Genomic DNA, 25,601 nt, shown 5'->3' with positions numbered 1-25,601 from the left:
GTGGAAATCTGTGAATTATAGTGCTTCAAGAATGCATGCGGACTGGACGAACCCGCAAGCTTGCAGGCATGCTTTGCCGATGCCTTTTGCCTAGAACCCAAGAAACCTCAATAAACAGGGAGATAGGCTGACATCTAACACGGAAGGACTCCTGGATGGTGTAACAAATCCACCAGGCTAACATGGCCGATGAAAAGGCTAAACCCTTCCTGTAACCGTCAGGAAGCCGTCCTCTTACCGTGAGGTAGACCAATTACAGTGTCCAACCTTCGGAAGGATACCGTCCTCGAGACGAACCTACTCAGAGCACTCACCATGTGCAGAATATGGGGAACCCATTCCATTTTGTGAATTGGTGCTGAAAGAGATGAGGGAAGAACAATGCCCTCATAACAGTGGGAATACAATACCACCTTGGTAACAAGGGACGGGGATGGCCTAAGGGCAACCTTGCCTTGATGGTAATAAGGGAAAAAAGTCTGAAAGAACAGAGCGGCTAGCTCCGAAGACTCGTCAGAATGAGGAGATCGCAGAGAAAAAAAAGAGCGAGCTTCCCTAATAGTAAAGTCTGTCCGGATCAAAAGGAGTCTACTGTAAGACTCCCAGGACCATTAAGGTCCAAAAGATCTAACGGTATGCAATAAGGAAGAACCACATGTGAAGATTCTCTGCGAGAAAGTCCATATTTGCAGTTTTGTTGCAATAAGACGGAAAAATACTAGTTCCGCAAACGAGAAAAAAAACCTGACATGGTCAATGCGGATCTCCCAGGATCACTGGGGCCCTTCCTGCTTCCGAAAAGATCTCGGAAGTAGTGGAAGAGGGGTTATGGAACCTGGTACCATGGAAGAACCAGAGCATGCACTGCGATGGCTTTTGGATATTGAGGCCAAACCATGAACTTAGAGTACATTGGCGTTCCGTTTGGACGCCATCCAATCTACATCTGGAGTGCTCCAAAGAAGACAGATCTGATGGAAGACTTTCAGGTGAAGTTCCCACTCACATGAGGCGGGACCCTGACTGCGTCTGCCGCCAAGATGTTCTACTCCTGAGATGTATAGTGCCGAGATCCCCGAATGATAGATCGTGGCCCAACAGAGAATGTGAGGTACCTCAGCCATGACGCCTGACCGTGGGTACCTGCTAGATGATTGACGTATGGCACAGACGTGGGATTGTCCGATTGAATCGGATGGGGTGACCCGCCAGAAGGCAGTGGACCTTCTGTAGAACTAGCCGTACTGTTCGGATACCCAGAACAATGAACAGGAGAAGAGGACGGGCATAGGTAGTCACTAATAACCATTGAACCAGGAGAAAGGATCTCCCCTGGATGAGGAGGGAGCTCAGAGACTAAACTCTGAAAGCCTGTTTGACCTGCGGAAAATGAGAGGAGCGAAGGAAACCGCTTCCATTGTCACCAATTTTCCTCAGAACCCTCCTAGCAAATCGAATGGAATGAGGGGATGAGTGAACAAGTGAGCGAGCTCCCTGTTGAAGGGCCACGGCCTTGTCTCAAGGGAGAATCACCAACCTTCTGGAAGATTCCAGGATCATCCTCAAAAAGGATATATGCTGGGCTGGAAATTAGGACAAAACTTGTCTAAGGCTACGTTCACATTTGCGGTCTGCGCCGCAGCGTCGGGCGCCGCAGCGTCGCCGCATGCGTCATGCGCCCCTATATTTAACATGGGGGCGCATGGACATGCGTCGCACTTGCGTTTTGCGCCGCATGCTTCCCTGCGGCGCACGCGTCCGGGCGCAGAGGACGCAGCAAGTTACATTTTTGCTGCGTCCAAAATAAATTAAAAAAAGGACGCATGCGGCGCAAAACGCAGCGTTGTGCATGCGTTTTGCTGCGTTTTTGTTTGCGTTGTGCGTTGCGGTGCCGACGCTGCGGCGCACAACGCAAATGTGAACGTAGCCTAAGATTAGCTGCCAGCCCAGGAGAGAGAGGGTATCACAAGAGATATAGAGGACTCAACGCAGGGCTGGAAGAGCGGCTCGAAAGTCGACCAGATAGGGCACGACGACCTACAGTGCCTCTAGGGTGCAAGAGGAACATGACAGCTGCCATAACCCTTGTGAACACTCTGGGTGCGGTAACAAGGCCGAAGGACAAGGTCGTGATTTGAAAACTTTTGAAGAGGGGAAAACATAGGATTGTGAAGGTAAGCATCCCGAATGTCGGTGGATGCCAGAAACTTCACCTTTTTCCGTTAAAGTAATGGCTGAGCGGAGGAACTCCATCCGGAGAACGGGGACCTTGTCAAGCTTAGTAGAAGTTTGAGGTTCAGGGTCAATCTTACTTTTCGGTCCTTTTTTGGAACCAAGATCGCTTAGATCTAGGCCGTACTGGACAACTTATCCATTGCTGGTTGGGTCTATAGGAAACATGCGATCCTTTGTTCCTGCGTTGGGAAAGCTCCCAACTTCTCACCGAATAACCTATCACTCTGGTAAGGGAGTGATGTCAGAGGCCTTTTGAACGTAGAGTACGCTTCTATTCTCTGAGCTATAAAGTCCTTCTGAGTGTAATGGCATTTGCTGCTGACAGAGCCGCGCAAGTAGACGCAACCGTGAGGCGTGAAGCAGCTAGTCTCCTTGCTCAAGAAATTTGATTGACCAGCTGTACCGTCTTCGGGAAAAGGTTACTGTTGGAAATCAATATAGTTTAGGTCTCTGACCAGGAGACCATTGCTCTAGCAACACATGTGGCAGCTAAGGAAGGGTAGAGCGCTGAACCGGAGGCCGCAAGACGGAATGAACCAGATTTGCTATCTGACAGTCTGTTGTATTTTTAAATGATGACCCATCGGGCAGGGATACTGGTAGGTATACCACAGGAGATTGTACCCGGCTAATATGCCAAGTGGCAGAAAGGGCAGCTGCATGTAGAAGGTCAGGAAAAGCTCTTACTATCGCCGCTCTCTTTTGACGGTGCGGAGTTAAAATGATGAACCCTCGATCCACCATCCTCTTAACAGGGAAGTATAGAGAGATTGTCCACCTTCTTGCACCATCTGCTAAATAGAGGAGATGCAGAGAGGGATGTTCGGACGCCCCAAAAAGTGTGCCTCAGTACATCTACAGAGTTAAGGTCCCCGGGTGGACAGGGCTGGTTTTCCAGCATTACGCCTGGCTGTAGAAGAGGATACATGGAGGCGACACTCCATGTGCTCGTCTATTGATGGTGTGGGCAGATCGGTGCCCTTTAAAAGGACCCGTCGCCCTTAAGAATCAGACCAGGCATGGCATCTCACATCTTAGGTGGGTATATGTGGAGGGAACACCCCACGTGTTTGCATATTGGCTGAAAAAGGATACTGCGCTTGCAGAGGTTTATGTCCAGTGGATCGCTTATCTGGATGCTCCCTGTCCGGGTGAATGGTAAATGCTCTGCGAGGGAGTTTAGTTTCCTCATGAGGGACACTGCGTGATCTAGAGTATAACCGAACTCCTCGTCAATCTACAGCGATTGGTTGATTATATAAATAGGCGAATCCATCCTTTTCTGAAGTTTTGGTGAGTCCAGAACCAAGGCAATATCCGATCCATATTCAGAGACTTGTTCCCAGCAAATCATTGGCGAGGGATCAGGAAATGAAACTTTCGTTTTCTAGGCGCATGTACGTTTCTAGACGCCTGTACATTTCTAGAAAACTTGCGGCCCCTGCTAGCCGACTGCTCGCAAGAAGGAGAGGGACCATCTATATTCGTCCTGCGAGCACTCCGAGCCACAGAGGGTACACGGAGGGATTCAATCTCTTGGTCAGAGAATCCATGGGTTTCGGCAGTGACGAAGCCCACTCATGGAACTAGGTACTCTGGGATAAGCTGGGGTCGGCGGCGGAAGGCTGAGCTCATTTAGGGTGACCGGCTTCGGACTGGTCATGTGTCTTTAAGGCAAGGGAATATGGGTCATGAGCTTTTAAGACCGGGGATACTGGTTCTGTGCCTTTAAGACCAGGTAATACTGGTTATGTCCCCTTAAGACCAGGGAATAATGGTCATGTGCCTTTAAGACCAGGGAATACTGGTCATGTGCCTTTAAGACCAGGGAACACTGGTCACGCGCCTTTAAGACCAGGGAATGCTGGCCATGCGCCTTTAAGACCAGGAAATATTGGTCATGCGCCTTTAAGACCAGGAATACTGGTCCTGTGCCTTTAAGACCAGGGAATACAGGTCATGTGCCTTTAAGACCAAGGAATACGGGTCATGTTCCTTTAAGACCAGGGAATACTAGTCACGTACCTTTAAGACAAGGGAATACTGTTCGTGCACTTTTAAGACCAGGTAGGAGATACTGGTCATGTGCCTTTAAGCACAGAGGGAAGATGCAGGGGAAGAAAGCAGTACTTCCTTACCCGGTTGCAGAGTCGTTGTGCCCCTTTAATGCAAAACCATAGCCCCTGTGTGTGTGCCGGCAGGGTGGACTAAGATGGCCACCAGGAGTTGCAGAGGTGGTAAAGTCTCGCAGAGAGCGAGAGGCACCAATTCGGGAGGGCGGGGCCACAGACATGATGTGGGCGGAGCCTCGTGACTTCCATGAATAGGCCCAAGCCGGGGCCTTAATTTCTGTAGCCTGCGTGGGCAATACCAGGGGTAGAATAGAGTGGCGTTGCCGAGAGAAGTGATCTCCCGTGCCAGGGAAGAAGCACCAGAAAAGGTGGGCGGAGCCGCCTTAGCGCGCCACAGTGCGGGCGCGGCTTCTGGGATGAGGCCTACACATCGGCCGAAGCCAGGGGGCTCAATTTTTGCAGCCGGCCGGGACGTTACCTCAGGGAGGTGGGCCACAGGGAAGCCATGGCAGAGGCTGCCTGTCAGCATGTGACTATCCCACTGCAGAGGCTGACTGGATCCACTCACCATCGGTGCGCGTCCCGGCATGGAGCCGCCGCGGATGACTGGGTTTCAGTTACGAGGAAAGCGCGCGCACTCTACTGTTCTGCTGCAGGTCAGGTATTGCAGCGTGGCCGGTGCAGGGATAGAGAGGTAAACCTCAATCCACCATCCCTTTGTTAGGGAGGTGGAGAGGAACCGTCCGCCTCCTTGTACCATCCGCTTTAACAGTGGTGGTACAGTGGGGGCTGCTCGGACGCCAAAGAGAGGGGCCTCTGTGCATCCACGGAGTTCAGCCCCCGGGTGGACAGGGCCAGTTGTCCGGCAATAGGCCTGGCTGAAGAAGAGGGTATGTGGAGGCGACACTCCATGTGCTAGTCCGTTCAGGGTGTGGGGAGATCGGTGCCCTTGAAGGGACCCGTCGCCCCTAAGAATCAGCTCAGGCGTGGCACGTCGCAGGAGAGGATACGGAGAGGCAACACTCTCCGTGCTCGCCTGTTGATGGTTCGGGGAGATCGGAGACTTGAAAGGATCCGTCGCTCCTTCGTTGTAGAAAGTAAAATCAAAAATGTAAAAGGTATAAATAAAATAATAAAGAGTTTTGGGTCTGAATAGCAGACCTGTCCGTGTGCCTCCTACGGACACTAAGCAAGAACTGGTTAGCTGAGAGCCAGCAGGAAGGTGTATACTGCAGGGGAGGAGATCACTTTCTTTGTATCACTTAGTGTCAGCCTCCAAGCGGCAGCAGCATACACCATGGTCTGTGTCCCCAATGAGGCGAAGGAGAAAATAACCACATGCGGTAATCATGTCATTCAACCTCTGAACTGAACTACCCTGCATGCATTTTCACTCCATTCAATGTTTGCAAGCAGCCTGAATTTTAATCAGGTCATTCAACTCCTTTGCTACAATTCATCAGTTAGGGTACTGTCACACTAAACGATTTACCAACGATCACGACCAGCGATACGACCTGGCCGTGATCATTGGTAAGTGGTTGTGTGGTCACTGGGGAGCTGTCACACAGTCAGCTCTCCAGCGACCAACGATGCCGAGGTCCCGGGTAACCAGGGTAAACATCGGGTTACTAAGCGCAGGGCCGCGCTTAGTAACCCAATGTTTACCGTGGTTACCAGCGTAAAAGTAAAAAAAAATAAAAAAAAACAGTACATACTCACATTCCGGTGTCTGTCCCCCGGCGTTCTGCTTCTCTCCACTGTGTCTGTGCCAGCCGGAAAGCACAGCGGTGACGTCACCGCTGTGCTCGCTTTCCGGCCGGTGCTCACAATGCAGAGAAGCAGAACGCCGGGGGACAGAAACCGGAATGTAAGTATGTACTGTTTGTTTTTTTTCACTTTTACGCTGGTAACCACGGTAAACATCGGGTTACTAAGCGCGGCCCTGCGCTTAGTAACCCGATGTTTACCTTGGTTACAAGCGAACGCATCGCTGGATCGCTGTCACACACAACGATCCAGCGATGACAGCGGGAGATCCAGCGACGAAAGAAAGTTCCAAACGATCTGCTACGACGTACGATTCTCAGCAGGGTCCCTGATCGCTGCTGCATGTCAGACACAGCGATATCGTATGGATATCGCTGGAACGTCACGGATCGTACCGTCGTAGCGATCAAAGTGCCAATGTGTGACAGTACCCTAACATGGTTCTCAGTACTTATTGTTGTATATCCGGGGAAGGGGAGGTGCTATAATGTAGAGATGTAATCAGGACTGCGTATTTGATCATCTTTTCCACACCAGGATGTGTTGAGCAGCTGTTGCTAATTTATAACTAACCAGCTCCCACAATCCGTCTCTCCTGTCCCTGTACTGGGGGCCTATAAATTTAGAAACATTCTAAGGGATGCACGCATGTGTGGGGTCGCATGCATTCAGCAAAACATCGCATTAGCTAAGCATCAAGAAAAAGGCAGTTACTCCATGGCAGTTAGTCAGGGCAGGAGTCAGGTAACCCACACTCTGCACTCCCTTTCATCTGTGTGCTTTATTGCTATCCTCCTATGTTCCCATGCCATCCAAATTCACTGCACCATCCCCCCTCCATGACGACTCATACACATCAACCCCTCTATACTTCCCTCTCCCATGTACAGCTCCCATGCACTTCTCACCTTCCTGAAAAACCTTAGACCATCTTGCCCAAACACACTGCACAAAAAAACTTCGTACAATTCAAAAAACTCCTACTCCTACTGATTTCGGGGGACATCTCCCCCAACCCAACGTCCCCCAACCCCTACCCTACCTCATATCAAAACCATACTAACCTTATTAATATTACTTGCACTCCCTCATATCCTTCTTTCAATTGAGCCCTCTGGAATCCACGGTCTGTATGTAACAAGATTCCTTTCCTGCAAAACTACTTTTTGAACAACTCTCTAAATCTGTTGGCCCTCACTGAAACCTGGATCCAGGACTCTGACACTGTCTCCCCTGCTGCCATTTCCCATGGTGGCTTACAATTCTCCCATTCCCCAAGACCCACAAACAGACTTGGTGGTGGAGTCGGCATACTCCTGTCCCCACAATGCACTTTCCAGGTCATCCCCCAGTTCCATCACTCATTCCCTTCTTTTGAGGTCCACACTATCAGGCTCTTTCGCCCCCTCTCCCTCAGAGTAGCAGTCATATATCGGCCCCCAAGCTCACCCACCCACTCCCTGGACCATTTCTCAGCCTGGTTGCCGCACTTTATGTCCTCAGAACTCCCAACCCTTATCCCAGGAGACTTCAACACCCCCATTAACAGCCCCACTTCCACATCTGAGTCCCAGCTTCTATCACTAACCACTTCTCTCGGCCTCGCACAGCTCTCAACCCCTGAGACACAAGGACGGTAAAACCTTTGACCTGGTCTTTGTCCATCTCTGTTCAAGCTCCTACCTAAATAACTCACTGCTTCCCCTCTCTGACCACAACATTGTCTCCTTTACACTCACAAATCCACGCCCACCCCAGCACACTCCTACCTACCATAAATTCAGAAATCTTCAAGCCATTAACCCTCATACACTTTCAGACTCCCTACACTCATCACTGTCCCCAATCTCCTCTTTTTCCTGCCCTGATCTGCCTGTACACGACTACAATGACACTCTCAGAAGCACCCTGGACCAAGTAGCGTCCCTCATCTCAGAACCTCCAAACACAGAGTGAAACAGCCCTGGCTCACATCGCAAACTCGATTTCTCCAGCGATGCTCTAGGAGTGCTGAACGCTTATGGAGGAAAATTCACACACCAGAAGACTTCATACACTTCAAATTTATGTTAAAAACCTATAACTCTGCCCTTCACCTCGCCAAACAGACCTACTACACCACCCTGATCTCCTCACTATCCAACAACCCCAAGAAACTTTTTGACACCTTTCACTCGCTCCCCAGGACAAAAGCAAAAGCCCCTATCAGACATTTGTGCTGATGACCTGGCCTCCCATTTTATAGAGAAAATAGATAACATCCGTCAGGAAATCCACTTCCAACCACCAAGTTCAGTGACTCCCATCCCTCCCTGCATCTCCCCTGGCTCACTCTCCACATTTGTTCCCATCACAGAAGAAGAAGTCTCCAGGCTCCTCTCTTCTTCTCGTCCGAATACATGACCTACTGACCCCATTCCCTCTCATCTCCTCCAGTCATCACAACTCACCTAACTACAATCTTTAATCTCTCCCTCTCCTCAGGCATTTTCCCATCCTCCTTCAAACACTATCATTACTCCATTATTAAAGACACCTGCTCGCAACCCATCCTGCACAAATAACTACAGACCAGTCTCCAATCTCCCCTTCATCTCTAAACTCTTGGAGCAACTAATCTACTCCTGCCTTACCCGTTACCTCTCCACTCACTCCCTCCTAGACTCTGCACAGTCCGGCTTATGCCCCCTACATTCAACAGAAACTGCACTCATCAAAGTGACCAATGACCTTCTGACAGCAAAATGTAATGGTGACCACTCGCTGCTAATTCTTCTCGACCTTTCTGCAGCTTTCGACACTGTTGACCACCGACTCCTACTCTCTAGGCAGTACCATCTTTATGCTGATGACACACAACTATACACATCATCCCCTGACATTACCCCCGCTGTACTACAGAACGCCACTAACTGTCTGTCCACAGTCTCCAACATCATGTCCGCTCTCTATCTGAAACTCAACCTCTCCAAACTGAACTTCTGCTCCCGCCATCTACTAACCTCCCTAAATCTGACATTTCCCTCTCCATGAGTGGCACCATAATAACACCCCGGCAGCAGGTGCGCTGTCTGGGTGTTATGTTTGACTCCGATCTCTCCTTCACATCCCATATACAATCTCTTGCCCGCTCTTGCCGCTTACACCTAAAGAACATCTCTAGAATCTGCCCTTTTCTCACCACGGAAACAACAAACCTTCTCTGTCGCTTTGATCCACTCCCACCTGGACTACTGCAACGCTCTATTATTTGGCCTCCCCGTTACTCGACTTACCCCCCTCTAGTCTACCCTTAATGCAGCAGCCAGAGTGGTCCATCTAACTAATCGGTATTCAGACGTGTCCGCTCTTCGCCAATCGTTACATTGGCTGTCCATTCATTATAGAAACCAATTCAAAGTACTTGTTATCACCCACAAAGCTCTCCACAGTGCGGCACCTCCTTACATCTCCTCCCTCATTTCCGTCTATCGGCCTAACCGACCGCTGCGATCTGCAAGCGACTTTCGACTAACCTCTGCACTAATCCGTACCTCCGACTCCAAGTCTTCTCCCGTGCTGCACCAATCCTCTGGAATGCTATATCCCAAGATATTAGGACATCCACAATTTGCATAGTTTTAGGTGCTCCCTCAAAACACATTTGTTTAGAGCGGCCTATCACGTTCCCTAATCAAAGTCATTTTAGGTTTGTGTGTGTAGCCCATTCACTACTTCCATCTATCCCCCATCCCCTGAAGATGGCTGGACCATCACTGTAAATACAAACCTGTACTTTGTATCTCCCCCACCTCATTGCAGATTGTAAGCTCTCACGAGCAGGGTCGTCTTATTTTGCTTCAATTATTGTATTGTTAATGTTGTTACTTATGACTGTTGTGTTTGAAACTGTTAAACTGTACAGCGCTGCGGAATATGTTAGCGCTATATAAAGATTATTATTATGATGAAGTAAATACTGCTAGAACTTCCCTCCAGTTCCCACCACATGTATAATCTTACATTCTGGCCTCTAGACCTTTTCCTTCATAGGCTGCAGTTTCAGTAAAGTAGAAGACAGCCAACAAATATCACAGCCCTAGGCTATACAAGAGGGCAAGGCATTGCTCCGACGATTATATCTCACGGACATATCTACGGGGATTAGTCTACAGAAAGGTTTCATGAAAATAAGCATATTGTCCTATGCATCTACTGCACACAGTTTTAGAGTAAAAAAGTAGGAAATAATGCAACACCCTGCCTACATTCTGTAGATATTGCAATGTTCTATGTACCTTCATTCCCAAAGTGGAACAGACCAAATCAATGATGGCGCTCAGTTGATTGCTATGGAAATACATGGCAACTAATAGCAGCATTTCTCCAAATGAAGCAGACACTCCAGCTGTGCTGTTAACGACAAGTTAGTGATAGTTTAAGATCAAGTATTTCTGTCATGATTAATCTTTTTACCTAAATTATGTTATTTAGCAGCCAACTTTTCTTCCCCACAAATACCCACCTTTCAAAGTAAGCTTCTTCTTTTATCATCCAGCTAAGCCACATCAACATCAATTGTTCCTGTTCCGGGGTACTGAAACAAATCAGCAAAATTCCTAAAATAATGCAATACTGAAATATGCCCTGTCATAATTATTACAGTAATTGTTTTTTTTGCAGGACCATGCATGATGTGACACACTGCATTTTGTGTTGGTCTGCATCTGAGAATGTTTTCTTCATATTGAGATCCCTTTAATAGAGGCTTACTATAGTTTATGGTTAACAGTTGTCAGCTCCATTTTTGTATATAACATTTAGAAATACTTCACACCCTGCACGTATACGGATGGACGGCTGCTTAGGTAAAAGTACTGGTGATCATATAGGACACCGCTCCGTATCTGACAATCTAGCTGTGTCACTCTATTCATTAGTGCTGGATGTGCACTTTTGCAGGCTGTCCTTGACCAATTTTTTATAGAAAGCCACAGAAACGTTATAAAAAAAAAATAAATATCGACACACAACTGCAATGTTAAATCTAAATGCCAAATGACAACAGTGGGATCAGCTAACAGCTAAAGAACCATAGTGCTCCTTAGTTTTTGGTTTGGAGTTTTGGATTGCTTCTTTCTATACAGTTAAGTTGTGGAACTGATGTTTTTCTTCCCACTAACATAAATGAAGAAAAAATGCTGCAGTAAAAAAAAATCCAACTGTGGTACTTCCACAGCTGTAATTACAAATGGGAAAACATATGACAAGATAAATGAACAAAGAAAAGAAAAAAGTGAACTTGCTGCATTTCCCCCCATTAAGATGCAAAGTTAGGAGGGATAGCTAACAATAAAATGACAGAAGGGATTTAGAAGGATCTAGATAAGCTTGAACAATGGGCAGAGACTAATAGGATGGTATTTAACAGGGAGAAATGCAAGATTCTACATCTGGGCAAGAAAAGGAGATTTTTGTGTACTCACCGTAAAATCTTTTTCTCCGAGCCAATCATTGGGGGACACAGGACCATGGGTGTTATGCTGCTGCCACTAGGAGGACACTAAGTAGATAAAAAAGATTAACTCCTCCTCTGCAGTATACACCCCTTCGCTGGTTACAATTTCAACCAGTTCGGTAGGAAAGCAGTAGGAGCATGAACCAAAGACAAACTATGTCAACAAACCAAGAAGTAACAACAAGCCAAACAGGCTAACAGGGTGGGTGCTGTGTCCCCCAATGATTGGCTCGGAGTAAAAGATTTTACGGTGAGTACACAAAAATCTCCTTTTCTCCTACGCCTCATTGGGGGACACAGGACCATGGGACGTACAAAAGCAGTCCCTGGGTGGGAAGCAATATGCTAATACCCCATGTACCACTGGCGTGCGGCTAAGAAACTGCCGCTTGCAGAATGCGCCTGCCAAGGGCGGCGTCTGCAGAAGAGAGAGAATGGATGTGGTAATGCTTGGTAAAAGTGTGCAAACTGGACCATGTCGCAGCCTTGCAGACCTGCAGTGCTGACGCCTGGTGCCGAACGGCCCACGAGGCGCCCACCGACCAGGTAGAATGGGCCTTGATCCCAGCTGGGATAGGAACACCTTTGGCACGATAGGATTCTTCAATGGCGGAACGAATCCATTTTGCTAGAGTAGCCTTTGAAGCAGGAGAACCCTTCCTTGGCCCCTCTGGAAGTACAAACAGGACATCAGACGTGCGGAAGGGAGCCGTCCGCGAGACGTACCGACGAAGAGCCCTTACCACATCAAGAGTGTGCAGAGCCTTTTCAATGCGATGGACTGGTGCCGGACAGAGCGAAGGCAGAACAATCTCCTCATTGAGGTGAAAAGAAGATATGACCTTGGGCAGAAAAGCGGGAGAAGTCCTCAAAACTGCTTTGTCCGGATGAAAATTTAGAAACGGAGGGCGGCAGGAGAGTGCAGCCAACTCCGAAACCCGTCTGATGGACGTAATGGCCACTAGGAAAACTACCTTCCAGGAGAGGAAGGTCAGGGAAACGCCCTGTAGTGGTTCGAAGGGAGTCTCCTGGAGAGCTCCGAGAACTAAATTAAGATCCCACGGATCCAAGGGCATCTTGTAGGGAGGCGCCACGTGGGAGACTCCCTGGAAAAAAGTCTTCACCGGCAACCTATTGGCAATCTTTCGCTGGAAAAGGATTGACAAGGCCGAAACCTGACCCTTTAGAGAGCTAAGGGCAAGTCCTGACTCTAGTCCAGACTGAAGGAACTCCAGTATGGTAGGGATAGAAAATACCAGGGGAGATCGTCCCTGTGCGTCGCACCATGAGAAAAAAAATTCGCCAGGTACGGTGGTAACTGCGCATGGAAACAGGTTTCCTAGCTCTGATCATGGTGGAAGACACCTTGGGAGTGAAACCCGCTTGGCCTAGAATCCAGGATTCAACGGCCAGGCCGTCAAAGACCGGGCCCCTGAGTTCTGGTGGTAAAATGTGCCCTGTGAGAGAAGATCCACGCGATCTGGAAGGCGCCAGGGGGCGTCGGCGACCAGCTGGACCAGTTCCGCGTACCATGCCCGGCGCGGCCAGTCCGGTGCGACGAGAATCACTGGTACCCCCTCTGCCCTGATCTTCTTGATGACCCTCGGTAGCAGGGGAAGAGGGGGAAAAATGTACGGGAGACGAAACTGGTGCCAAGGCAAGACCAGGGCGTCTGCTCCGATGGCCCGTGGGTCGAGTGACCGAGCAAGGAACTGTGGAACTTTGTTGTTCAATCTGGATGCCATGAGATCCACATCCGGGGTCCCCCAGCGGAGACAGATCTGCTGGAAAACCTCCGGGTGAAGGGACCACTCGCCCGAGGCGAGGCCCTGGCGGCTGAGGAAGTCCGCCGCCCAATTCTCCACCCCTGGAATGTGGATCGCCGAGATGGGCGAATGATTGGATTCCGCCCAGTGCAGGATGTGGGATACCTCGAGCATAGCCGCTTTGCTGCGGGTTCTCCCTTGACGGTTGATGTACGCCACCGGCCGTGGCGTTGTCGGACTAAATCCTGACTGAGTGACCCGCCAGAAGGTGGTGAAACTGGAACAATGCTAGTCTGATGGCTCGTATCTCCAGGACATTGATGGGAAGACGAGACTCTCGAGCTGACCACCGCCCCTGAGCTGTGTGATGTTTGAAAACCGCCCCCCAGCCTATAAGGCTGGCATCGGTGGTCACCACCAGCCACTGCATAGGGAGAAAGGATCTTCCCTGGATTAGGGAGGACTTCGACGTCCACCACCTGAGGGTCTTTGTGACCCGTGGGGGCAAGATAAAGCGGCGGTCGAGGGAGGACGGATTGCCGTCCCACGCCGACAGTAGCGCATGCTGGAGGGAACGAAGGTGGAATTGCGCGAATGGAACCGCCTCCATGGCAGCTACCATCCGCCCGAGAACGCGCATGCTGAATCGGATGGAGTGGGAGGCTGGACGGGAAAGACTCCGAGCACCCTGCTGCAAGGCCAAGGCCTTGTCGTGAGGGAGGATCACCAGACCGCGAGAAGTGTCCAGAATCATCCCGAGAAAAGAGATCCGCTGAGCCGGAATCGGAGAGGATTTCTCGAAGTTTATCTTCCAACCCAGGCGAGAAAGAGTATCCACCGTGAGAGCGACGGACTCTACGCAGGCTGGGTAAGAAGACCCTTTTATCAGTAGGTCGTCCAAGTACGGAAGTACCACCACTCCCCTGGAATGAAGAATGGCCATGGCATCCGCCATGACCTTCGTGAAGACCCTGGGAGCGGTGGCGAGACCGAAAGGCAATGCCACAAATTGGAAGTGCTCTCCGTGACAGGCGAAGCGGAGGAACTGTTGATGCGGAGGGAAAATTGGGATGTGGAGGTAAGCATCCTTGATGTCTATGGACGCCAGGAATTCTCCTTTTTCCATGGACGCGACCACAGATCGGAGGGATTCCATCCTGAAGTGATGGATTTTTACAAATTTGTTTAGCAGTTTTAGGTCCAGAATCGGACGGAGCGAACCGTCCTTCTTCGGGACCACAAATAGGTTCGAGTAGAACCCCTTGAACCTTTGGTCTAGGGGAACCGGAATGATGACTCCGTCCCCTAGAAGTGCCCGTATGGCCTGAAGAAGAGCTGTTGACTTTGATTTTGAAGAGCAAGACTGGAAGAAGCGCGTCGGGGGAGGGGGGGGGGTGAAGAAAATTCTATTTTGTATCCGGTGGATACCAGTTCCCTGACCCATTCGTCGGAAACGACTGAGAGCCAGGTCTGGCGGAAAAAAAGTAAGCGCCCTCCTACCCTGTTGGTGCCCCCCGGAAGGCGCAAGGAGTCATTGCGTGGAGGATCTATGGGATATGGATCCCTTGGGCCCGGGAGGTCTCGGTCTGGGTTTCCAATTTCGGTTAGGTCTGTAAGAGACCTGGGAGCCTCGGCCACCGCGCGGGCCTTGTCCTGATGCGGAAGTAGAGGAAGTGGAAGACCAGTTGGTATTGTTACGAAAAGGCCGAAATCGGGATTGTTGTTGATACCGAAACGGCCGGGTAGGCTTTTGTTGGGGAAGAAATTTGCTTTTTCCCCCGGTGGCATCTGAGATCATTTGGTCTAGCTTTTCTCCAAACAAACGACCAGCCTGGTAGGGCAGAGATGTCAAAGAGCGTTTGGAGGCAGAATCTGCTCGCCAATCCCTGAGCCACAGGGCTCTTCTAATGGAGATTGCATTCGCGGCTGCCTGTGCCGCGCAATTGGCTGCATCTATTGAGGCATTGACTACGAAGTTTCCCGCTTGGGCTATCTGGTTAGCCAGGTTGACCGCTTCTGGAGGTAGATCACTAACTTGCATGGTTGCGGAAAGCGACTCGGCCCAAGCGACCATAGCCTTAGCCACCCAGGAGGCAGCAAAGGATGGGAAGAGGGAGGCTCCTGTGGCCTCAAAGACGGAGCGAGCCAGATAATCAATCTGGCGATCAGAGGGGTTCTTAACAGAGGAGCCGTCTGACAGGGATAGGATGGTCTTGGAAGCGAGATGTGACACAGCAGGGTCGACTGAGGGGGACTGCAGCCAGTCCTTGATTAGGTCCTGAGAAAAAGGATATTTGGCCTCTATGGGCTTTTGACTCATGAAGCGTTTATCGGGACGATCCCTATGTTTTTGTACAATTTCCTTGAACTCAGGATGAGTGACAAAAAACTTTTGGACACGTTTAGTCTTTTTGAACGACACCACGTGTTCGGGCGTAGATACGGATTCCTCGTTCACCTTTAGGGTCTGGTTAACCGCCTCTATGAGAGAGTCGAGTGTCTCTTGAGAGGAAGAGGATTCCTGAACGTAGGAATCGTCAGACTCATATTCAGAATCGTCGCCTGGAGAAGGAGACCGGGAAGCAGAGGTTGCCGACGCTGAAAAACCAACTGGCCCGTGGTCAGGGGATGAAACATGGACCCGTTTTCTGGGACCCCGAGAAGGAGGAGATAAAGTACGCCCTCTGCTGGTGGACGGATCCGTACCATCACTCGGATCCACCGCTGACTGACCTGAAGGGGGGTCCCGGAGGGAATCAACCGCCCTGACTAGAGAATCCATGGATCGTGTCAGCAAAGCTGCCCACTCAGGGAGACCAGGCTCCACAGGGTCGGCGGCGGCAAAGGTGGCGGTATCGGCGGGAGGCGGCTGCACAGAGGCCGAGACACAATCTGCACACAAAGGACTAGTGTGAGCTCGGGGCAGGGCCGCATTGCAAGTGGCACATACAGTGAAAAACACTGTGTGCTTCTTGTTACCCTTTTTTGTCTCCCTGGATTGAGACATAGTGCCTTTGGAGACAGAGCGGGCAGTATACGAAGGGAAGGGGTAAGCTTTCTTGAAGCAATCTTACCCACGGTCCTGTGTCTGTGTCCCCGGGGAGAGATTACCCGTGGCGGCTCTCAGGAGTGCTGTGGATGCGTGGGCTCCGTGCAGGGAGAACAAAAAACATGTCCCCCGAGATCTGCAGTGCGCTTCTCGGCCCAGACGAGAGGCGCCGATATAGGGGGCGGAGTTACGTCCGTGGGAGGGATTTTTCCCCCTGCGGCCTACTCCGGCTGAAGAAGCCGGGGACTAAATTTTTGGGGCCTGCCGGCGAGGTGCGGCGGAGGCCGCGGCGGAGCGTCGCCGAGACCGCCGACCGCGGCGCCTCTCCCCAGGGACCCGGACCGCATCGCTGCCGCACATGGGGAAGCAGGGAGGTAGTACTTACAGCCGCAGTGCTCCCCGGACCGCTCTGTCACAGAGCTGCAGGGCGCTTGTGTGAAGGTGTGCACTCAATCCATGCACCCTGAATGGGGATGGAGAGGCCCTGATGCATCCTCTTCTGCTGCAAGTGCACCCTGTTGGGGCTGCGGCACATCTTCTGTCATGTCCTGCTCTATTGCAGGGAAGGAGGGGGGGGAAAAAAATCGGGACCAAGGAGGAACCGTTGCCCCGGTACAAGCTTTTCGTGCCCCATACGTCGCAGGAGAGGGACGGGGAGGTATACTCGCCGTGCTCGCCTGTTGCTGGTTCGGGGGAGAGAGAGAGCGGACCCTATAAAGAAGGGACCCGTCGCCCCCTTCACTCCGTTAGATAAAAAGTAAAAATTTACGGAAAATTAAAAAATTAAAAATTAAAATAAAAAAAGTTGGGGTCTGAAAAAACAGACCCAAGTGCCTCCTACAGACACTAAGCAAGAACTGGCTGAAATTGTAACCAGCGAAGGGGTGTATACTGCAGAGGACGAGTTAATCTTTTTTATCTACTTAGTGTCCTCCTAGTGGCAGCAGCATAACACCCATGGTCCTGTGTCCCCCAATGAGGCGTAGGAGAAAAATGAAAATTACATCTATAGAATGGGAGGAATAGAACTAAGCAACAACACGTGTGTGAAAAAGACTTGAGTATACTAATAGATCACAGACTGCACATGAGTCAACAGTGTGATGAAACAGCAAAAAGGCAAACACATTTCTAGGATGTAGTAAGAGGCTTAGAGTCTAGATCACGTGAAGGAATTATCCTCCTCTACTCCTCCTTGGTCAGGCCGCATCTGGAATACTGTGACCAGTTCTGGGCACCACATTTAAAAAAAAAAAAAAAACATTGAAAAACTGGAGCAAGTTCAGAGAAGAGCTACCAGGATGGTGAGCGGACTGCAAAGTACCGTATGTCCTACGAGGAACGGTTAAAGGATCTAGGAATGTTTAGCTTGCAAAAAAGAAGGCGCAGAGGAGACTTAATAGCGGTCTACAAATATCTCAATGGATGTCAGTGTAAAGGGATCATCCTTATTCTCATTTGCACATGGAAACAATCAATGAGTGGAACAGGCTGCCTAAAAATATATATATATATTGGTTACAAATGTGGCAGCACACTTTTTTTTCCCCTTTTTTTCTTCTATAAAACAGGATATGTTAAGCAAAAAGTACTGGAATAATTCTAACTCGTTTAACTCAATTTAAAAAAATAGCTTTGAAGTAATAATATTCAGAATAAAACAAGATAGAAAAAAAAATATTATAATTTGGAGAAAACTGTCACTTTAACAATGCAACAAGAGCACTGGATCCCATTGCCACTCCAGAGACTATTCTTGCAAGCAGCAAAATCAACCTGAAACACAGCATACTGCAAGGAAAAATTAACTACACTACACATTCAGATACCGCAACATGCATTAGTGGCAAGACTTTAAATAATAATAAAAAAAAAGTTCATACTATGAACAGCAATGCACAACTCACCTTACTAGTGTAGAAAACGCCAGCAGCATACAGAAGGAAAGGGAGACGAAGCGCACTCCCCCAGGAGTCGCAGGTGGACGGCTGGTCATGAGCTGAAGTACCTGCTCGGCTTCTTCGTCTGTTGGCCTGAAATAAAAAATTAACACAGTACGGTTAAGGAGCTGTCAAACATTTTTCAGAGCATCATGCCCTTCCCTAGTAAGTTGACGAAGTATGACTGCCGGATTTCTTGACACAGACACAAACAAGGCAGCTCAGTCAGAAGACCCAGCAGTCGGCCCCGTACTGTGATGAGAGCACAGGACATGTTTCACAGACATGTGAAACTGGCCTTACAGAGACATTACGTATAAGATGACTGACTATCTAATCAGTTTAACTTTGGAGGGATCTAACGTTCCCCTAATTTTGTATCTCTCTCCCATTTCCCTATCTTTTTAGCTACAATCTTTAATAAACATGCAAATATTAAGAAATAAGAAGTGAATGAGAATCATCAGTTGATTATTAAAATTTCTCCATAGCCAGAATAGAGTGACTTTACTTACAGATATAAACATAAATGATACTTCTTATATGTGGTACTTGCAAGCATTTCTTATACATCACACACATAAAGGGGTTGTCCGTTATCTTCATGTTGTGAAGAAACACTAGTTGGCATAGTTGACCGCCTCTGGATCAATATGTTACGATTATAGTTTGAATTTAATAGACCTGTCCGTTTAATATCCTGAACTACTATGAAATGATTAATCTCAGTCCCATGTTACAGTGCAAAATAAGGGTATTTACTTAAGACCGGCAATTCCCATCAAGGCACAATATAGGCGAAGCAGGGCACTAGCTTTGACTACATGTTCTTCTTTGAGTCCACAGTAGACAGATCCTCCAAGCTCAATATCTCCACCCTTTGATATCTTTGGTTTTTTCTCCGTTGGAAGGATGCTCATTAACTCAGAGAGGAGCTGCCGCCGCATTTGCCACAGAACCGAGCTGCTGTTTTCGCGTCTTCTCTAAAATAGAAAAAAACGAATTTCCATCGACAGTACACATTGTAACAGTAAGAGATACAGTCATGTTCACCGTGTAATAAATGGAGATTACGATTTAATATCTAGAAAGACAATTTATAATAGGGAAATCTTACCAGTTGACCATTGCGAATAAAGGTGCCAAACCAGGTCCTAACTTTTGCATTGGTCCCAAGGAGCAGCCCGCTTACAAAGCACACCATGTTGCTCACACCATCATCACCAGCCTCATTTTTGGTATGGTCCAAGGTCAATGCTACACCAAGCCCTGGAAGATGACATTCCTCTACCTGACATGTAAATCACAAATTAAAAATGTCCCTCGACTGTCTAGCAAACATACTGTTAGTATAAAAAAAAAAAATTGGTGAAATACCCAAAGCTACTTACCACCATGCCTCGAACTTTCAGGGCTTGTGATGGATTCATCTTGCAAAGCTGTCGAAGAGCTTCAGTTCTGCGCCTCCCTCCAGTACTTTCTTCATCTTGACGTTCTCCATTTTTTATCAAGCTCCTACAAACTACACAAAATATAAATGAACATTTAATGGTGTTTTAGATTCATGTATAAACCAGGCAGATTATATTGTAATACTTTAACTGTGTTTGCCCATGATGGTACATTTGCAGGCAAGGATGCAAAATTATATTGGTAGTTGCTGTGTTTCCATTCAGGTCATACAATATTAATGACAATTAGTTAAAGGAAGATTAAAAAAACATTGAAAGACGACAATGTACAATGTTAAAGCACTTTAGTATAGCACCAATGCATTGGGGGTGGGGGAATCATTCCAGTAGGAGTATACAGCTTCTATGGAGACCTATGTTACTATATAAACCTATATTTACAGGTAAAAATTGCAGTTTCCACATTGGCCACTAGGTGGCAGTAATTACATAAGGGTCACGCTTACCAATGCAACCAATATAGTTGATCCAAAGAAAATCACCATAAAATCCTTTTCTCCGAGCCACTCATTGGGGGACACAGGACCATGGGTGTTATGCTGCTGTCACTAGGAGGCTGACACCAAGTTGAGACAAAAAGTTAGCTCCTCCCCTGCAGTATACACCATCATGCCCTGGCTTCCAGACCCAGTTCAGTGCAAAAGCAGGAGGAGATTAATAATAATATATTAACATTAGAGTATAACATGTCAGAGAAAGTCAAGAACCAAAAAGGTAACGAGCCGTAAGGCTAACAGGGTGGGTGCTGTGTCCCCCAATGAGTGGCTCGGAGAAAAGGATTTTATGGTGAGTACACAAAAATCCCTATTTCTCCTTCGCCACATTTTGGGACACAGGACCATGGGACGTCACAAAGCAGTCCCTGGGTGGGGAACAATACAACCAAATAACTCTGTGTACCATCTGACTATAAGTGTACAACGGCCGCCTGCAGAATACGTCTGCCAAGGGCTGCATCCGCGGAAGATTGAGTGTGGACATTGTAGTGCTTTGTGAAAGTATGCAGGCTAGACCATGTTGCGGCCTTGCAAACCTGCTCCGCCGTTGCCTGGTGCCGAATGGCCCAGGAAGCACCCACTGACCGAGTAGAGTGTGCTCTAACCCCTGCCGGGATAGGCCTGCCCCTGACCCGATAGGATTCTTGGATAGCCAATCGGATCTATCTGGCTACCGTGGCCTTAGACACGGCTGAACCCTTTCTGTGACCCTCCGGGAGGACAAAGAGGGAGTCCGATTTGCGGAAGGGAGCAGTCCTAGAAACGTACCTCCTGAGGGCCCGTACCACGTCCAAGGTGTGAAGGGCCTTTTCGACCCTATGTCTCGGCTGTGGGCAGAAGGAGGGAAGAATGATATCTTCATTTATGTGGAAGGATGAAACCACCTTAGGGAGAAAAGCCGGAGATGGGCGTAAGACTACTTTGTCCTGGTGGAAGGAAAGGAAAGGCACCCGGCAGGATAGTGAGGCCAACTCCGAGACGCTCCTGATAGATGTTACTGCCACAAGGAAGGCAACCTTCCAGGAGTGAATGGTCAGCAGGACGTCCTGCAGAGGTTCAAATGGAGATTCCTGAAGGACGCTCAGGACCAAATTGAGATCCCAGGTCTCTAACGGCATTCTGTAGGGGGGTACCACGTGGGAGACCCCTTGAATAAAGGTCCTAACTTGCAAGTTAGCAGCAATCTTAAGCTGGAACAACAACGATAACGCTGAGATCTGACCCTTGAGGGAACTGAGCGCCAGGCCGGAATCCAAGCCGGACTGGAGAAATTCCAGAATGGAGAAAACGAGAGGGGGGGCGACCGCGGAGCCAGCACCATGAGAAGAAGGCTTTCCCAGTGCGGTGATAAATGCGAGCGGAAGACGTCTTGCGAGTGCTGATCATGGTGGCGATGACCTGCTGGGAGAAACCTGCTTGAGTTAGGATCCAGGTTTCAACAGCCAAGCCGTTAAACGTAGGGCCCCTGAGCTCTGGTGGTAGATCGGTCCTTGGCGCAGAAGATCTGGGCGGTCTGGTAACCGCCAGGGGACTTCGGATACGAGATGAACGAGTTCCGCATACCATGCGCGACGTGGCCAATCCGGGGCGATAAGGATCACCGGAACCCCCTCCATCTTGATTTTTCGGATCACTTTCGGCAACAGAGGAAATGGAGGGAACACGTACGGGAATTGGAACCGGTGCCATGGGGATATCAGTGCATCCACCCCGACAGCCCGGGGATCCAGAGAACATGCTATGAAGTTGGGGACCTTGGCGTTCAGTCTGGACGCCATCAGGTCCACGTCCGGACTTCCCCAGCGAAGCTCAGATTTGATGAAAAACCTCTGGATGGAGTTCCCACTCTCCCGAGGCGAGACCCTGACGGCTGAGAAAGTAAGCCGCCCAGTTCTCGACGCCCGGAATGTGCACTGCGGAAATGGTGGAGTGGTTGGCCTCGGCCCAACGAAGAATGTGGGAGACCTCCTGCATCGCCGCCCTGCTGCGGGTACCCCCCTGATGGTTTATGTACGCCACCGCTATGACGTTGTCCGACTGAATTCGGATTGGGTGACCCGCGAGCAGGAAGTGAAGGTGTCTCAGGGCAAATCTGATAGCTCGGATCTCCAGAATGTTTATGGGAAGTTTCGACTCCCGAATCGTCCAACGCCCCTGGGCAGTGTGGTGGCAAAACACCACTCCCCAACCGAGGAGACTGGCGTCGGTGGTCACCACCAGCCAATGGATCGGGAGAAAAGACCTCCCCTGGTTGAGAGATGATTCCAAAGTCCACCATTTGAGCGTTTGCCTGGTCCGCGGGGGCAGAGGACATGGCCGGTCGAGGGTTAAGGGACTCCTGTCCCAATTGTCCAGTAGAGCTTGTTGTAAGGGACGGAGATGCAGTTGGGCCAAGGGAATCGCTTCCATTGCGGCCACCATCTTCCCCAGGATCTTCATGGCAAACCGAATGGACTGCGGACAAGGGCGACAGAGCGTCCGGGCTCCCTGCTGAAGCGCTTGGGCCTTGGACCAAGGAAGTAAGACCAGCCCCTTGGACGTGTCCAGGATCATGCCTAGGTAAGAGATCCTTCGAGCTGGAACAGGGGAGGACTTGTCTAAGGTGATTAACCAGCCCAGGCGCAAAAGGGAATCCAACGTAATGCGGACGCTTGCTTCGCAGGCATGATAAGATGGACCTTTGATCAGAAGGTCGTCTAAGTATGGCAACACAACCACTCCCCGGGAGTGTAGAATGGCCATGACCTTCGTGAATACCCTGGGCGCTGTAGCAAGACCGAAGGGTAAGGCCGTGAATTGAAAATGGTCCTCTAGGATGGCGAAGCAGAGGAACCTTTGATGTGGTGGAAAGATTGGGATATGAAGATAAGCATCTTTGATGTCTATTGATGCTAGGAACTCGCCTCTCTCCATTCTCCATCGAGGAGATGACCGACCGGAGGGATTCCATCCTGAAGTGCCGTACCTTTACGTACTTGTTTAGGAGCTTCAAGTCCAAAATGGGGCGCACCGTCCCGTCCATTTTTGGCACGACGAAGAGGTTTGAGTAAAAACCTCTGAATCTCTCGCGTTCCGGAACCGGAACGATTACCCCGTTTTGGTGGAGGGATTCGATGGCGCAGTGAAGAGCGCGAGACTGAGCTCCCGAACTTGGGAGACGAGAGGGAAAAAAAACGAGCTGGAGGGGAGGTGGAGAATTCTATTTTGTAACCAGAAGACACCAGGTCTCTGACCCATTCGTCGTGGATGACGAAAAGCCAGACGTGTCGAAAAAGAAGCAGGCGTCTGCCTACCTCGGTGGTGTCGACCGGAATTCTCCCCGAGTCATTGTGAAGGAAATCTGGAAGGCCTAGAACCTCTGGTTCTGGGTTGTCTAGGTTTTCCTCGCCAGGACTGATTCGGTCTGTAAGAATGCCGAGAGTCTCTGTCTGTGCGTGTAGATCGTTCTGATCTGGACGATGCTGTGGAGTTGGACCAGAAAGGGCCACCGCGAAAGGGGCAAAAACGAAAATGCTGTTGGCGCTGAAAAGCAGCTTTTGGCCTGTGTTGAGGGAGGAACTTGCTTTTTCCTCCTGTAGCATCGGAAATAAGTTGGTCCAATTTTTCTCCAAACAGGCGTCCGCCCTGAAAGGGAAGGGAAATCAGAGACTTTTGTGAGGAGGAATCCGCACGCCACTCTCTAAGCCACATAGCTCTCCTGATGGTGATGGCGTTTGAAGCCGCGGTTGCCGCACAGTCTGCTGCATCTAATGATGCGTACATCACATAATCTGCAGCCATAGCAATTTGTTTGGCGAGGTCCACCGCCTCAGACGGAAGAGCCTGGTCCTGAATGGATTTTGCAAGGGCATCTGCCCAGAAAACCATTGCTTTGGCTACCCATGCCGCAGCGAAGGAAGGAGATAGGGAGGAACCTGAGGCTTCATACACTGAGTGCGCCAGAGAATCTTACTGGCGTTCTGTGGGATTTTTGATTGAAGCCCCGTCAGGTACTGATAACAGCGTTTTGGTAGCCAAACGCGATACTGGAGGATCTACCAGCGGTGGTTCCGTCCAATCCTTGACCAGATCTGCGGAAAAGGGATACTTTGATTCCAGGACCTTTTTCCCCATAAAGCGTTTATCCGGTCGCTCCCTGTGCCGCCGAACTATCTCTAGGAAATCTGGAAGGGAGGCGAACACCTTATGGGATCGCTTGGTTCTCGTGAAGGAAACTGCGTGATCTGGAGCTGAATTAGGGTCATCATTAACCTTTAGTGCATGATTGACAGCCTCAATGAGGGAGTCAACAGTTGATTGGAACTCCGGAGAATCAGGGTCCATGGACGGCTCAGACTCATACTCAGTCAAGATCGCTTCGAGCCCCTGGGGAGGGTGAGCGAGAAGTGGAGCTACTCGAGACTAAATGGCGTGGTGAATGCTCAGGAGAGGTAGTGCGGATCCGTTTTTTGGATGTCCGAACCTCGTTCTGGTGAGAGCGGCCCCTGCTGGCCGATGATTCCCCTGTTATAGAGGGGTCTCTTAACCCAGGGAAACAAACACCCCGCTCCCCAGAGGGGTCATGAAGGGATTCAATCGCTTTGGCTAGCGAAGCCATGGATTGTGACAGTGACGTGGCCCACTCATGGGGGCTAGGAACACTGGGGTCGGTAGCGGCGGAGGGCTCTTGGGCACATTGGGCATCACAGGCAGGACAGAGGGGGGAGCTTTGAGGCCGAGGGAGAGGAGCCTGGCAGGTGGTACATGCAGAGAAATAGGTTGTATGTACCTTAGTGGACTTTTTACCCCTTGACTGGGACATGTTGTACCCCAATGTAATTAAAAGCTGCTAGTGGAAGCTGAGGGGTAACGCTGCAGGGAAGCAGTTAGTGCCGTCTCCTTACCCGGTCCCGTGCCCCACAATTGGATAGGTGGCGCTGAGTGGGAGAAAACCTCCGTGGAGAAAGGGAAGCCGGCCGTCGCTGCGTGCTGCAGAAGGAAGATGGCTGCCAAGAGTCTGTGGGTAGTCTCGCAGGGAGCGAGAAGCGCCAGAAGCGTGGGCGGAGCTGCAGAAATGCTGCATGAGGTGGGCGGAGCCTACCGGAGTGCGGCCTACACAAGGCCGAAGCCGGGGACTAAATTTCTGGCCTCGGCCGGCGCGGACCGCAGGGAAAAGAATCGCGGCGCTAAGGGGAGAATCCTGCCGCTATGGAGCCCTCCAAAAACATGTGACCGCCAGAAAAAAACGACCCCTGGTGCACTTACCCCAAAATGAAGGTGCCCAGGGTAAATAGGAAGGTGCAGGGTTGGGGGAGCCTCCATCC

General features: G+C 49.9%; 2 protein-coding genes across 2 annotated transcripts in view; one reads left to right on the top strand and one right to left on the bottom strand.

Annotated features, from left to right (window-relative positions):
• LOC143816164 (uncharacterized) overlaps positions 1-25,601 on the top strand; it is a 589,616-nt gene that overhangs the window by 340,511 nt on the left and 223,504 nt on the right. The window lies entirely within an intron of this gene.
• INTS2 (integrator complex subunit 2) overlaps positions 1-25,601 on the bottom strand; it is a 102,000-nt gene that overhangs the window by 58,435 nt on the left and 17,964 nt on the right. Inside the window, exons 6-11 of the mRNA XM_077296205.1 lie at positions 19,721-19,851; positions 19,447-19,620; positions 19,092-19,312; positions 18,297-18,422; positions 10,582-10,653; positions 10,355-10,469 (exon numbers count right to left, since the gene is read on the bottom strand). Coding sequence (XP_077152320.1) covers positions 10,355-10,469; positions 10,582-10,653; positions 18,297-18,422; positions 19,092-19,312; positions 19,447-19,620; positions 19,721-19,851 — 839 coding nt within the window. The remainder of the gene's footprint in view (positions 1-10,354; positions 10,470-10,581; positions 10,654-18,296; positions 18,423-19,091; positions 19,313-19,446; positions 19,621-19,720; positions 19,852-25,601) is intronic.

The sequence above is a fragment of the Ranitomeya variabilis genome, chromosome 3 (genome assembly GCF_051348905.1).
Source record: "Ranitomeya variabilis isolate aRanVar5 chromosome 3, aRanVar5.hap1, whole genome shotgun sequence".
NCBI lineage: Eukaryota > Metazoa > Chordata > Amphibia > Anura > Dendrobatidae > Ranitomeya > Ranitomeya variabilis.
The sequence above is the reverse complement of the archived record's forward strand: the minus strand, read 5'-3'. Positions and strand labels throughout refer to the sequence as shown.